The sequence below is a fragment of the Capra hircus genome, chromosome 22 (assembly GCF_001704415.2).
Source record: "Capra hircus breed San Clemente chromosome 22, ASM170441v1, whole genome shotgun sequence".
Taxonomy (NCBI): Eukaryota; Metazoa; Chordata; class Mammalia; order Artiodactyla; family Bovidae; genus Capra; species Capra hircus.
In genome coordinates, this window is record NC_030829.1 from 42,959,084 (window position 1) to 42,975,087 (window position 16,004).

The following is a 16,004-nucleotide window of genomic DNA, read 5'->3' on the forward strand; positions in this document are numbered from 1 at the left end:
CGTGACATAGAGAGCGGATGTGACGCCACCGCGCGGAGTTCTCCTAAGGACCCAGGAGTAACTCTGAATCTGAGACTCGCCATGCTTAGTGCCCTCTAGTGCCCATTCTGCAGAAAGCCTTGGGTGCAGATGTCTGCGCGGGGTAAGGCACTCTGCCCAGGAGCTTGTTTCGCAGTCATTCACTCACTCACGCCTTCATTCGTTCAAAAAAATTTGTATCTGGCATCTCTTCTGGTGAGCATTTCCTATGTAAAGCACTCACCAAGGGCAAGACCCTTTCTCGGTGTCTCTTTTGGCTCCCAGCGCATAGTAGGTATTCTGTCTGGGTTAACATAAAAAACCCAGATGGTTCTGTTTCCAAATGTAAACCAAGTATCATCTATTCATCAACTGAATAAGTACTTGCTGAGCCCCTATTATGTGATAGGTATTGGGAACAAGATGATATGGCCCCTGTACTCATGAAACATACCATGTGTATTCTCAATAATAATAGCTAATATTAATCAAGTGCTTACTTTGTGGCCAGGCACTATGCAAAAAACTACATTATCTCATCGAACTCTCACACAATCCTGAGGACACTATTATTATTATCCATTTTACAGAGATGGAAACTGAGCCACAACAGGCTAAGATCAAGAGCACACAGTTATAAGTACATCTGACTCTAGACAGTTCTCTCCGCACTGCACCATATTACCACCAATTTGTCAGGGGTATTTAGAGGAGAGGGCCTCGGGCTGCCAAAACTTGAATGTAAAGCCCGTGAGGCTGGGGCCTTGTCAGTGTTGCTTCCACCATTGCCATCCCGTGCCCAGCTCTCAACTCCTACCAAGTACCCCTAAAATGAGTTCCCTTGACAAGTTTATGATTAGTCTCTCGATCCAAAACTTTATTCCCTTTCTTGTCCTGCCCCTGTTCCCCTCAGGATTGAAGAGCAGCAAAAAAAAAAAAAAAGAGTGAAACCAAGCAGGACCCTGTGAGCCCTTCTTGTGTACAGAAATCCTTCCATGTGTAAGTAGAAGAGAATTCATCTTGCTCACTTGAGAATTCCAGGGGCTGGCCTTAAGGAGATGGAAAGAGCCCAACCTTGGAGTAGAGTTACTGATTGATTACACATAAAACCATCAAGATGATGCTGACCACACCGCTGCACAATCAGTCTGGAGATAATTACTAGAACTGACTGTGCTGTTCTGCATGTAGCCCCTTGCTTGTGCACTCCTGAAACTCCCCTTTAAAATCTTTTTCCTCTAACCCACAACTAGGAGATGGTCTCAGACATAGTCCATCCTAGGTAATATTAATCAAGGGCTTACTTTGTGCCAGGCACCATGAAAAAGTGCCTGAATAAAGCAACTTTTTTCACCAACACTCATCTCTGAGTATTGACTTTTTGAGCAGCAAGCAGCCAAACTTGGGTTCCTATTGGCCTTGGCCAGTTACATATATATATCTATGTGTACACATAGATACATATATAAATAAGTATGATCTCTAGAAGGGTTCCAAGTGGACTGATGGAAGAAGGGTGGGGCTGTGTAGAAGCTGTAGGAGATGCTCACAATGTTTTAGCATCCAGTTTGTTTATTTTAAACAGACAAGGCATCATTTTTATAATACTGTTGATGCTGCTAAGTCGCTGCAGTTGTGTCTGACTCTGTGCGACACCACAGATGGCAGCCCACCAGGCTCCTCGGTCCCTGGGATTCTACAGGCAAGAATACTGGAGTGGGTTGCCATTTCCTTCTCCAATGCATGAAAGTGAAAAGTGAAAGTGAAGTCGCTCGGTCGTGTCCGACTCTTTGCAACCCCATGGACTGCAGCCCACCAGGCTCCTCCATCCATGGGATTTTCCAGGCGAGAGTACTGGAGTGGGGTGCCATTGCCTTCTCTGATAATACTGTTCAGTTCAGTTTAGTTCAGTCGCTCAGTCGTGTCCGACTCTTTGCGACCCCATGAATCGCAGCACGCCAGGCCTCCCTGTCCAACACCAACTCCCGGAGTTCACTCAGATTCACGTCCATCGAGTCAGTGATGCCAACCAGCCATCTCATCCTCGGTCATCCCCTTCTCCTGTCCCCAATCCCTCTCAGCATCAAAGTCTTTTCCAGTGAGTCAACTCTTCACATGAGGTGGCCAAAGTACTGGAGTTTCAGCTTTAGCATCATTCCTTCCAAAGAAATCCCAGGGTTGATCTCCTTCAGAATGGACTGGTTGGATCTCCTTGCAGTCTAAGGGACTCTCAAGAGTCTTCTCCAACACCACAGTTCAAAAGCATCAATTCTTCAGTGCTCAGCCTTCTTCACAGTCCAACTCTCACATCCATACATGACCACACGGAAAACCATAGCCTTGACTAGAAGGACCTTAGTCGGCAAGGTAATGTCTCTGCTTTTGAATATGCTATCTAGGTTGGTCATAGCTTTCCTTCCAAGAAGTAAGCGTCTTATAATTTCATGGCTGCAGTCACCATCTGCAGTGATTTTGAAGCCCCCAAAAATAAAGTCTGACACTGTTTCCACTGTTTCTCCATCTATTTCCCATGGAGTGATGGAACCAGATGCCATGATCTTCGTTTTCTGAATGTTGAGCTTTAAGCCAACTTTTTCACTCTCCTCTTTTACTTTCATCAAGAGGCTTTTTAGCTCCTCTTCACTTTCTGCCATAAGGGTGGTGTCATCTGCATATATGAGGTTATTGATATTTCTCCCAGCAATCTTGATTCCAGCTTGTGTTTTACTGTTAAAACCTGTGAAATAAAACTCAGGACTTGCCCCTTATGGTCACCAGAGGGAGCCTTGGAACATAGCCATCCGCATGCCCCTCCTTCCAACTTGGAAGAACAGATTTTCCTCAAGATGTCACCTCCCACCCCCAGTTCCCAAAGCAGGAGAGAGGAGACAGGGAAGGCAGGTTCACTGTCCCTTAACTGCAACCCTGGAATCCAAGAAAAATCTGGAAACCAAATCTTTCTTCATTTGGCATAATGCTTAATCTGAAATGAGGTGAAGCTTTTTATAGCTTTTGTCCCATTTGCTGTGGATATGCACAGAGCATACAGCAGAAATATGACTGCATTAGACCACAGAAGGCAGCCCCGGACCTCACTGGGCGTGTTGCACAATGTATGGTGCACATAATAATACCTCTGTAAAATCTGAAAATTTCTGAATTCAGTATCACATCTGGTTCTGTGAGGTGTGGTGGGGGACTGCAGTCTGACACTCATAGTTGCCCTCTAGCGAGTTAATTAATCCCAGTCAGCCTTGACTTGGGTCACTGGGATTGTCATCTTTGTGCTACTTTTTTTTTTCTTTTTTGGCCGCATCACTTGGCATGTTAGGGTCTTAGTTCCCCAACCAGGGATCAAACTCTCACCCCCTGCAGTGGAATCTTAACCACTGGACTGCCAGAGAAGTCCCTCCTGCCACTTTCTGCCGCTAAGAATCTCTTCTCCTCTCATCCTTACTGGAGCTTGGGAGACGTCTAGGTGTGCCCTGAGGTTCCTGGTCATTGTCTTGAGGGCTTAGAGACCAAAGATCCAGAAACCGGGGAAAGAAAGATTCCTCCAGGAGCCGACAGACAGGGCTGTCCTGTTGCTCAAAGGACATCCTTCCCTCCCCCCACCCATGAGACCCTCATCCTATCACAGGCACTGGCAACCCCAGGCCCACAGCCTGATGATGGTTTCCAGCCCAGACAGCAGCCACGCTGGGTCCCAGGGAAGCTGGAGACACCAGGACAGCAGCCCCAGCAGGGCTGCCCTCTGGCCCAGACCACGGCAGGTACCTTGAGGACTTTCCCACTGCCCCATCTGTGACCACCCCCACTGCTCTTTTTTAACCTCCTTTCAGGGAATGGAGAGGCTGTAGGAACATCATCCAATTGGGGAGGGATGCGAGTGGGGGAGGGAGAAGTGGCTGATGGGAAAGTCCTAGTCTGTATGGTTCAAGGAGTGACCTTGGAAGATTGGAATGATGAAGAATCAGAAGAGTCAGGTTTCCAGCTGTTAGAGAGTGTCTGTGTGAGGGATGGAGCAGACAGATATGAGATAAACAATGAAAAAGAGATGGGACAAGGGGTGGGGAAGAGAGAGAGACAGAAAAGCTTGGGAAACAGAGTCCAAGAGACCCTTTAAAAATGGTCCCAAACCTGGCCAAAGAGGATTTTAGCAAACATTTCTGAACTAGACCCAATGAACTACTGCTTTTAATACAAGACTTGCTTCAGTACTGTCATCAACCCTAGTTAGTGTGCCTGACGCACAGCGAAGCCACACACACTGAAAGGTCAGAGTGTGGAACAGAGAAGAGTTTACGGAAAGGCCAAGCAAGGAGGAGGGTGCTCATGCTCAGAAGACCCAAAGTCTCCCACAGCTCCAAGGGAAGTTTTTAAAGGCAACATTTGGGGTGGAGGCTAGAGGGTACTTGATTTTCTGATTGTGTGGTGGTGAAGGGACAGGTGATGTTTCAGGAACCCCAGTGACCAGCCTTCCAGTTACAACCAGTGTGGAGTCTAGTCCTTGGGCTCCTCAGATGATCACCAGTCAAGAGCAGTGGCCTGACCTCTGTGGCAACCAGAAACATCCCTCCCCTATCCCAGAAATCTGCTTTGGATAAACAACCCCGATTATCTCTAGAGTGTAGAGGAGGGATGAGGGTACCAGCAAGGTAAATGAGCCCTGCAGAGACTGAAGAACACAAGTTCCAGTTATTAAGAGGCTAGAATGAGGAGGGCAGGCACCTTGACGTGCCCTTTAGCAACATGATCCTGGAATCCAGGTGAGCTTGTTTCCAGCCTCACAGGCGGCTCAGCAATGGCAGATCCCAAACTTATCTGAATAAACAGGCAGGTCACCTTCCTCAGCAGGGGCCCAAGTGTGGCCTCAGTGATCTGCGGCTGAAGCAGCCACACAATGGCCTGGTCCAGGTGAGCCAACAGTGCTCCAGGGTCTCCTGGAAATTAAGCAATAGCGCTGCTGTCTGAACTGGCGAAAGCACCGCTTTTGCAAGTCACCTTCAGTCACAAACCAAGAGGCTTTCCTTTGCTTGTTATCTGTGTGACCTTGGGCAAGGCACTTTACCCTTCCAAGCCTTGGTCTCCTTGGCTGTAGAATGCGTACAGTGTCCCCTCGTCTCTCATAGGGCTACGGGAGAGTCTGACAAGGTGATGCATGGAAAGCACAGAGTAGCAGCTGGCACGCTCACCTGATTCAGTCGTGTAATTTACAAGATTCAGCCTAGCCTGAAACACATTGCAATCTCCCAGTAATTTCCAGGGACTTCCTTTGGACAAAGCAAAAAGTAAGCTTCCCCTGGGAAGGAGGAGGAACTCAGGGGCTCAAATAGAAGATAAGACTTACTCTGGCAGGCAGCCCATCCAGTGTCTTGCACCAGTCACTCCTGGTGTCACTTCTGCCCAGAACAAGGAGCCCAGACTAATGGTGGATTGAGCTCTAAACATTGCTGGACCCTCAGCCTCTTCACGGAGAAGGCAATGGCACCCCACTCCAGTACTCTTGCCTGGAAAATCCCATGGATGGAGGAGCCTGGTAGGCTGCAGTCCATGGGGTCGCTAAGAGTCGGGCACGACTGAGCGACTTCACTTTCACTTTTTACTTTCATGCATTATAGAAGGAAATGGCAACCCACTCCAGTGTTCTTGCCTGGAGAATCCCAGGGATGGAGGAGCCTGGTGGGCTGCCACCTATGGAGTCGCACAGAGTTGGACACGACTGAAGCGACTTAGCAGCAGCAGCAGCAGCCTCTTCAACGTCTGCCTGGAGGGTCCATCCTCAGCAGTCCTAACAACCTGGCTCTAGGCAGTCAGGCAAGAGCCCACGTGTGATTCCTGGGGCTTTCCACTGTTATTTCAGAAGCTTCCAGAAGTCTTTCAGGCAGGGCTGTGATAAATGACCCCTTTCTTCTTTCCAAGACTGTCATTAAAGATGCTCCAAAGGACCCATCAATAGACACTCCACAGGAACCTGCAGGCTCTTCCTAATCACAAAGGCAGGAAGTGGGGCTCAAGAGAGAGACATGCTTTTCTGCTTTTGAGTTTTCCTAGCACCATACGACCACAATTACAGGGTCAAGAGAGAAGCTCGAAAATCCATTTTGCAGGTCTATCAAAAACAGCTCTCATGGGACTTCCCTGGTGATCAAGTGGTTAAGAATCTGTCTGCCGCTGCAGGGGACATGGGTTCAGTCCCTGGTCCAGGAAGATTCCTCATGCTGTGGGGCACCAATACTGATGTGCCACAACTCCTGAGCCTGTTCTTTAGAGCCTGTGCAAATGTGCAACAAGAGCAGCTTCCGCAAGAAGCCCACGCACCGCAACTAGAGTAGCCCCCACTCACACAACTAGAGAAAGCCCGCTCACAGCAACGAAGACCCAGCACAGCCAAAAGACATCAGTAAACAAGCAAACAGAAGAACTCTCCAAGGACCTCCCTGGCAGTCCAGTAGTCAGGACTCTGCGCTTCTGCTGCAGGGGGCGTGGGGCCCAGCAGTGCTTTCCAGTGACAGAGGAGGCAGGAGTCGTGTTCTGACGACCTTGCCCACTCTCCTTCCAGGGGGATGCCCCGCACGTGCCCCTTCCTGGCTGGCTCCACTGAGGGTGCCGTGCAGGGGCTTCTGGACATGAAGCTCAGTTCACCCCAGGAGGTAACTATTCCTGCACCTAATAGGGCTGATAATCTGGGATCCTTATCTCAGGAGGAAACCATCTGTTCTCACCCAGGGCTAATAATCTGGCATCCTTATCCCAGGTCTGGGGCTTCCTCCTCTGTCCCCGGTCACATCTGTCGTGATTGTCATGACTGACTCCTCTGGGAACCTCATTAAGCTCAGAGTTCTTGGTGAATATGAGAAACCGGAACAAGCAACACGACAAATGTATACCTTTTTTTCTGCTTCATTGATTTCTGCTCTCATTGTACTTTTCCTTCTGTTTTCTCCCCCCTAGGTTTGATTTACTTTTTTTCTAGCTTTTTAAGATAGAAGCTTAAATTATTTAATGTTTAGCCTTTCTTCTTTTCTAGTATTTGTATTTCAGCCTATAAATTTCCTTGTGAGCGCTGCTTTAGCTGCATCCTGCAAGTCTGATGTCACATTTTCGCATCTCTTATTTTTAAGATCTATATTCTGCTCTTCCTTGATATATTAAAATAATCAGATCAAGCCCTGAATGTCAATTTAAAGCACAATGTTCACCACAGAAAGTTCTCACTCTATTTCCAGAACTACTGGGTTTCAGACTCTGTAAAAAGATTTGAAAGAATGAATATTCTGAGTTTAGGTTTCCAAATGCCACAGAAGAGTCAAAAGAACAGTTTGATGACCCTTACCTTTTGTTTTGGATGTATAATTTCAACTGAATAAAAACTGCAAACATGGGACTTCCCTGGTGGTCCAGTGGCTAAGACTCCATGCTCCAACTACAGGGGGCCTATGTTGGCTCCCTGGTCAGGGAACTAGATGCCATAGGCCACAGCTAAGAGTCTGTAAGCCTCAACTAAGAGTTTGCAGGCCACAGCTAAGAGTTTGCAAGCCGCAACCAAGAGTTTGCACACCGCAACGAAAGATTCAACATGTCACAACTAAGACGTGGCATAGCCAAATACATAAATATTAAAATAAAAAAACTGCAAACATGATTTCTGGAAATGAAACCAGTAACTCATGCAAGTAACGTCTTCCAATGCCTGAACAGCCTTACTTTAACAAACACATTTTGGGGATTCCCCTGGTGGTCCAGTGGCTAAGCCTCCCAGATTCCAATGCAGGGGGCCCGTGTTCTATCCCCCGTGGTCAGGGAACTAGCCCCACATGCTGCAACTAGGAGTTCACAGGCCACAACCAGAAAGACTCTGCGTGAAACTAAGACCTGAAGCAGCTAAACAAAAAGTAAAAACACTTCAAAAATAAATACATAAATAATTTTGAGAAAGCAAACAAGAAACACATCTTAAAGTTGACAGAAAATCTGCCAACACTACCCTTCATGAAGAGCTTAGAAACAGAAACCACTTGCATGTTGCTGATCTAGACTTATTACATTTATTTCATGTCATTATGGTCACTTTTACAGCAGTTTAGATTTATTTTCAATTACATTATTGTTCACAGAATTCACAGAATTCATTAACAAACATCCAAAGGTTTTTCAGTAGCACAGCAAGATAGAAAAGAGGTGCTTTGGAGTGGAACCCGAGTCTGATTATTTAGATAGATGTCTAGAATATTATTGCTTTATTAGTCTTTTTTTTTTAATAATAAACTATTCCCAGGAAACCCACGCTGCCAGGGTTCTTTGTACTGCACCACCCAGGATCACGGGGGACATCAGCTGACACAGGGTGCCGGTCAAATCAGCCACCTGTGTTCTCTGCTGCTCTGCAAGCTGGCTGAGGCGGACCGTGTCTTCTGCGTGTATATTTCCTCCAGCCTGCCATGTTCCTCCACGGTCCTGCAGTTGACAGGCGGCAGTCACATATGGCACACAAAACTTAAATCAGACATAAACAAGGGGCTTGGTGAAGGGGGGCTAATGCTCCTAAAACAGCTACTGACTATGCACGGGAGAATGTCTGAAGCAACAGAAACACCTGGAATCTCAGTCTGTGAGGAACATCTTAAAGGAAATGTCCTCAGTGGTCCAATGTGGGCATTCTGCAACAGGAATGTGAAGACTTCCGGGTAGATTTCATGGATGGGTTTTCTTATGTTGTTCCATGTGAATTTGCATTTTGTGAAAAAAACATCTGGGAGATTTCTTCATGGCCCCTGAGGCTCTGTGGATCTATAGAGGCCAGGGCTGGAGCGGGGGTTGGCTTCCTCAGGGACAGGGGTGCTCCCTCCGCATTTGGGGCAGGGTCCCTGAGAAGTGGTGGCTGCGTCAGGTTCTAGAGACAGGAGTAGAGGCTGGGTGTGGAGCTCAGGCTGCAGCTGGGGCCTCAGTCCAGCTTCTTGCTGTTGTCTGTGTTGTGTACAGAAGCTAAGAAGTCGACAAGGAGCTTGGCTGTCTTCCTGGGCCTCTCCATCACCACCGAGTGCCCACAGTTTTCCAGGAGCTCCACCTGGGAGTTGGTGATTGACTTGGCCAACATGTCTGCCCCGGACACATCGAGCACCTGCGGGACGAGAGAGGAAACTAAATGGAAAGGGTTCAGGCGCCCAAACGCACTCCGGGGACAGAACTCCCGTCCAGACCTGGCAGGGGTGATTTTTAGAACCAAGTCACTTTGGTGTTGGGGCTTGTGGCTCTCTGATGGAAGTAACCACGTGCCTCACGTTTTACTCTGCAGCTCGGTGGCAGGAGGTATGCTGCTGCAGTGTTACTGCACTGGAAACACAGGCCCTGCCCTGAGGATGCCCTGGTATGGTGGGGAAGCCAGACTGGAACGCAGACAAGTGCAGCGCGAGGTGGGGAAGACTCTGATGGGAAAGGATCCTGGGAGCTGAGGAGCCACGGGGGAGGGGGATTGTGGAAGAGGGACAGCACAAGGGTGGGAGGATGGCGCGTGCAAGGGACAGCCGTGTGAGTGGGGAGGGTGGATCTGTACATCTGACCGTGCTGGGAGTCGAGTCTCAGTCTGAGTGCAGTGGGGAGCCTTGGGGCTGTGTTAAGGACAGACACATGATCAGGCTAGGCCAGGAGAGTGCACCCTGTAGCTGGTCCAGGGGAGGCCAAGCTGTGGGGAGGCCACACAGGACAGATGCAAGAGGCAGACACGAATTATCACAAACCAGAGAACTAGGTCCTGAAGGCCCTCAGGGGATCCCCGAGCTGTGTGACCTCAGACCCTGAAGTGTGTGAATAACAGCCAACGTTTTTCCCACGTGAAGCCCACCACTTTCCCAGGTTTTCAAACTCCCTTTCATTTTCACCTGGGTTACACCTTGCTATTACCCCAACTCAGTCAACTGACTTTCTCCTCCTTCAGGGTCAGATTTATATTCACCCCCTTCGCTTCACCGCTTTCGGCTTCACCTCACCCCCCAAAACCAGACAAGGCGGCCCCTCCACTCCGGCCTTAACGCCGAAAGCAAAATCCCAACAAATTCGAGCACTGTCTGCTTTTGAGCTTTATTCTCCTTAACCCAGACTGGTAATACCAAGATTTGCTGCCCACCAGGAAGTAGGGTGAGCAGAGCACAGGGCACCCTGGGCTGAGAAAACACAAGAAGAAACAGCTGACGGGGAGCGTGACGCGATCTCGCCTCTCCCTGCTGGTCCCTGAGAGCCCACGTCACCTTGGGGATTTGAGATGAAGAAAGGCCGTCATTGTCCCAGCTCTGGTTTCTGACTGAATGACCGCCTGCTGGCCCTGCCTGGGTCCCGCGTCTCTGCTCAGGCGTCCACAAAGCTGCTTTCAGTGCCTCGGCTGCTGTGAAGGGGGCACATGAGTCCTCCCTCCTCCTGATGCCCTGGTTCCCGTGCTGGGCATTCTCGGGTGCCTGGCTGATGTTGAGATGGCTGCACACCGGCGCCTCCGCCCTTCCTGCCCCCTGCACCAGGGGCACAGACCTGGCCTCTCCCCAGTCTCCTCTCCTGGGCCTCCCACAGTCCTGGGCAGTTGAGGTGCAGCCTGACTTCCTGCCTGTGTTCACATCACACACATGGTGGGCATGTGCAGTCTGCCCAGGGCTCACAATGGTGGCTTTCACCTCAGTGTCCACAGGGGCGCTCTCTCAACAGGGATAGCTCTGCTCCCATTTCCCTTCTCACGACGGTCAACAGCGTGAGACGACCAGATACCCTTTGACAGACACTGTAATTCTGTCTGCCTGCAGGCCTTATAAAGGCTCCATTTCCCACCACCACCTCTTGTTTTAAAGTTTTCAAGAACATTCAGTAAGATATGATTTCTAAAGAACGGCTGCAAACAAAAAGGGGAGTTTCTGAAGTGTAAGTCAGTATTTCATTGGCAGGTTTATTATGGATGGATTGTGCCCCCTCCCCAAATTCATATGCTCAAGTTCTAACAAAATGTGACTTTAGTAGGAAACAGGGTCATCGTGGCCATAATTAGTTAGGATGACGTCATACTGGAGCAGGGTGAACTCCTAATCTAGTACGTGGACCCCTAATCTATCATAACTGGCGTCTTACAAAAATGAGAGGTTTAAACCCAGAGGTGCACAGGCACCGCGACGACACCATGTGAAGGTGAAGGCAGAGGTCAGGGTGAGGCACGGAACCCCAAAGCGCACCAGCAAACCCCAGGAGCTCAGGGAACGGCAGGGAACGGGCTCTGCTTCCCAGCTCCCACAAGGAACCAGTCTGCTGCGGCCTGGGTCTTGGACTCATAGTCTCCAGAACTGGTGTTACAGTGTTAGTCGCTCAGTCATGTCCAACTCTTTGCGACCCCACGGACTGTAGCTCACCAGGCTCCTCTGTCCCTGGAGTTCTCCAGGCAAGAATACTGGAGTGGGTTGCCGTTTCCTTCTCCAGGGGATCTACCTGACCCAGGGGTTGAACCCAGCTCTCCTGCACTGCAGGCAGATTCTATACCATCTGAGCCACCAGGAAAGCCCCCAGTGTATCTGTATGCCAGAACTGGAAGCTAACGTAATTCTGTTGTTTAAGCCTCCCAATTTGTGGTACTTTGTTACAGCAGGCCTAGCAAACTAACAGAGCCATCTGACAAAGCCTGTCAAAAAGCCTGTCAAAATTTTAAAATGCACAAAGCCTTTGATCGAGCTATTCCACATCTAAGAACTGACCCTTCAGATATGCTCTCACACTGCAAACACACATGTACAACGATGCACATCAAGGTGTGGTTTAGTGACAAAAAACTGAAAATGACCTAAGTGACCATCAATAGGGCACTAATGCAGCAGATGATGGAGTACTATGCAGCTCCCAAAAAGAACATAAAATTTTGTTTTGGACAACAACCATTCACGAATGGCAAATCTAGAGGGAAATATTTGATGAGGACCAAGATATCCACATGGTCTCAAAGTGCCTCCCCGCAGACTCCTTATTAGTTGCAAGTGGAGAAATAAGAAATCAGATGTCACAATCAATCAAAATTCCCATCACTGGGATGTCCCAGGCAGGCCAGAGGTTAAGAGGCTTCCACTGCCTAGGGCACAGTTTCAATCCCTGGTTGAGGAACTAAGATCCCACATGCCATACGGTGCAGCCCCCAAAATAAATAACAGTTTAAAAAATTCCACCACTGAAGGAAAGTCATTCTGCTTCTGAGGATGTGAAGTCTTACTACCCATGAGATATTCCCGCCAGGGATATGTATCCCAAATTTAATCATGAGGAAACAGCCAATCAACTCAAACTGAGAAACATTTTGTAAAATAACTGCCCCCCCCACAGTTATTGGGCCCACAGTTTTCAAATATCTCAGTGTTATGAAAGATAAAGGCTGAAAGAGGGCATCATTTTATATAAAAGGAAACTAAAAAGACACGACACGCAGTATGTGATCCTGGTTACAGGGGCAGGAGGAGGAGCAGTCTACGTAGGACGTCACTGAAACAAGGAATCCATCTGAAATAGGGACTGTACGTTAGTTAAAAGCTATGTCATCAATGTTACATGTCCCAAGTGTGATGATGTCCTGCGATCATGTGAGATAATATTCTGGGTTGCAGTAAATACCCCTTGAAGCACTGGGGGTAAAGGGACATGACGTAAGCAGCTTACTCCAAAGGGCCCCAAAACACATATTTCTACATCTGTCTAGATGAGGAGGTAGATGTTAACAAGTTGGTAATAAGCAAGACGTGGCACGTACACATCATGGAATGACGCTCAGCAACAGAAAGGAACAGTTCGTTGGCATAGGCGACGATACGGATGACCCTCAGAAACATCACGCTTGAGTGGAAGAAGCCAGATGCAAGAGACTACCACTGTAAAATAGCATGTTATGAAAATTTCAGATAGCTGAATTGTAGACAAGACTTCAGAAGCAGAAAGCAGGTCAGTGGTTGAACAGTGCTGGGGCAGGAATGGAGACGAACTGCAAATGGGCAAGAGAGAACTTACAGGATGACAGAAGCGTTCTACACCTGGGCCGCAGTGGGGTGTGCGACAAGGTAAACCTTATAGCACGTGAATTTTTGAACAAGCAGTTAAAACTGATGAAACTAGGTAAAGTAGATACAGGAGTACTCTGTACTACTTTTACAATTATCCTGTAAATGTGACATTATTTTAAAATAAAATATTTAGAGCACTAGAATGTGTGGATCTCTTCAAGCTGATATGAAATGATTTCCAAGGTACCTATTTCTCATATGTATGAAGCAATTAATGTGCGAAACTGTATATACTGCATGTTTGAAAATCTTATACATAACACTTCCTTATGCACGCTGACAGATGCTTAGAATAGAAACCGGCAAACAACAGCCCCTGCCTGCTTTGTGACTGCAGGCTCCCTGGAGCTCTGCCCGCCATTTGCTCTGTATGTCACCATCACAACAGAAGAGCTGAACAGATATAACAGGAACTTATCACCCGTAGAGTTGCAAATATTTACTATCTGGCCCGTTTAGAAAAAGCGTGTGCAAAAACCGTTGCCTTAGAAAATTTAAAAGAAACACACACGAACGGTAAGTGCTGCCTTGAAGAAATGGGAACTGGGATCTAGGATGTCAAAGACACTGAGAGTACTCTTATCCACCCTTCTGTACTCTTTCAAGGTTTCTGTACCATGTGACTATATGGCTTTGAGAAAGATAATTGACAAGCACGCTTTCAAACTGTCACACATTTTAAGAGGTCAGTGTCACTGCCCTCAACTCCCTGTGAATGCCGGCACTTGGCACCAGGTGTGCGCCACCTCTCCCTGGTATCAGAGAGCAGCCAGGCTCCCTTCATCAAGGACCACGAGTCTGTCCTTGGAGGCTGCTGTAACTGGCACACGCAGCCCCGGGGCACGCCACATACCTGGTCTTGTTTCCCCCAGATTATCTGCGTAGGGACCTTAATCTTGTCCATGTTCTGATGGAGGGAGTATCTCGACTTCTCACTGACGATTTCCAAAAACACTTTGGAGGGAAGGAAAATAAAGTGAGTGTGGGCTGTGCTGTGGACACCACCAAGTTCAGGAAATATATAGTGTATATGGATATATAGGATATACACTGGGTATAGAGTCTTTGAGTCTACGGCACTGCGCCTTTCTTGAGGGGTCCCAGAAAACTCTCAAAGTCTCAGAAATGTAAGGAAGATGAGCCAGCCACCCATAAGATGTGTCACAGGCTCAGAGGTCAACACAGGGCTACTTACGCTTTCGGTAGAAGGTGTTGTGAGGGATGCGGACGTCGACAAGGCCCTGCAGGATCTAGGGATAAATAACCCAAAGTCAGAAGGCGAGGGAGGATTCGTATCCTCAGGCCTCAGAAGGGTCTGGGACAAAGAGGGGAAATCAAAGACCAGCAGTTTCGGGCGTTGTCAAGGTTTGTAAGGCCTGGTCTCCAAATTCCCTTGATGGCCATGCAAATGTAATGGGGCCTTAGGTTCATAAGAGGCTTTTTTTTTCTCATAAGGAAGGAACTCTGGGAATATCTGTGAAGCCAAAGGACCCCTGTGGCATGTAAGCTGCTTCACCTATGAGGAATTCTCTGCTTATCCTGAGACATAATCAGAATGAAAATAATATCAAGTAATTACTCAGTAATACCCAATATAAAACAAGGTCTATTTAAAAAAATTAACTGCTGGGGATGATGGGCCTCTTAAGCAGTGAAGAAATCAACCACTGGGGAAGTTCTGGGAAGGCTTTTGATGTCCGGAGCTCACCGTGTGACACGCGGGCTGTGGGCTGCAGCACAAGCCGACAGGCCAGGGCTCCTGGACCTGGGAGACCGACCCGGAGAGGTGCTGGGGCCCGCCTCTCCCCAACCTCAGGGTTCTTGAGGTAGGGGCCCGGGGTCACATTAGCAGCCGTCACTCCTCTCATTTCCCTAGGAATGGACTGAACCCCTTCAATACCCTCTCAGGAGTCCTGCGCACTGACTGAAGTGGGAAGACCCAGTCATAACTGCTCTGGACGAAATCCACCCGCTGGAGCATCTGACTCTTCTGGAAGTGGAAGCCCAGAGGTGAGACCAATGGCAAACTGTCCAACACACTGCGCTCAGCATCAGATATTTCCTTTGTTCTACCATCTACCCTGTGCCCATGCATCTGTCCATCTTGCATTCACCCATCCACCCCCCACCTCTGCTCTGCACCCCTGCCTATCCATCCATCCTGCATCTCTCAGACATGCACATGGCCATCCGTGTGTCCACTTAGCCTGCAGCTACCCATCCATCCTCCATCCCTGCTTCATGCAGACATCTACCTATCCATCACCCACCCACACAGCACCTCTGAGTCACATATGCATACATCTACCCATGCATCCATCTGTCCTGCATCCACCAATCCATCACCCTCCGACTCTGCCATTTCCAGACAGCCTCCCACCCATCCATGCGTTCGGCCATCCATCTCTCTGCACCCCTAAATCAGTGATGTAGGCACATGCATCCATTCATGCACCCTTCTACCCTGCATCTACCCACACATCCATTCTCCATCCCTGCGTTGTTCAGGCTGCCTCCCGTCCACTGATCCATCCACTCTATACCTAAGACCTATCTCATGCAAGCACTTTGCCACAGGCTGGGAAGAGAACAACCAAAGACACAGTCCTTGCTCTTACAGAGGCAGGAACGGAAGACGCAAGCCAGCCAACACAGTCATTACACAACGTGACACAATGGGCTGAGTGCCTAGGGGCTCCTCCCTGCCTACCAGGGAAAGACTGTGGGATCTGCATTTCTTTTCTCCCAGTGTCTGCACTTCTCTGACAACTCAAAATATGGAATTTTCTAAAATCCTACTTGGTTACTCTATTCTGGAAAGAGATCAGTGCTGAGAGAGGAGCAATGTAAAGTCATGACTGAAAAGAGAACTTCATGGACAGAACATGCCACAGAATCTGATTCTGTGATGCTTCCTCAGAGACG

At 48.5% G+C, this 16,004-nt stretch overlaps 1 protein-coding gene across 6 annotated transcripts in view; it reads right to left on the reverse strand.

Annotated features, from left to right (window-relative positions):
• ABHD6 (abhydrolase domain containing 6) overlaps positions 8,044-16,004 on the reverse strand; it is a 68,285-nt gene continuing 60,324 nt past the window's right edge. For all 6 annotated transcript variants that reach the window (XM_005695792.3, XM_018038383.1, XM_018038382.1 and 3 more), the window contains 3 exons: positions 14,275-14,329; positions 13,933-14,033; positions 8,044-9,139 (listed from right to left, as the gene is read on the reverse strand). In XM_005695792.3, coding sequence (XP_005695849.1) covers positions 8,963-9,139; positions 13,933-14,033; positions 14,275-14,329 — 333 coding nt within the window. In that variant the 3' untranslated portion in view covers positions 8,044-8,962. The remainder of the gene's footprint in view (positions 9,140-13,932; positions 14,034-14,274; positions 14,330-16,004) is intronic.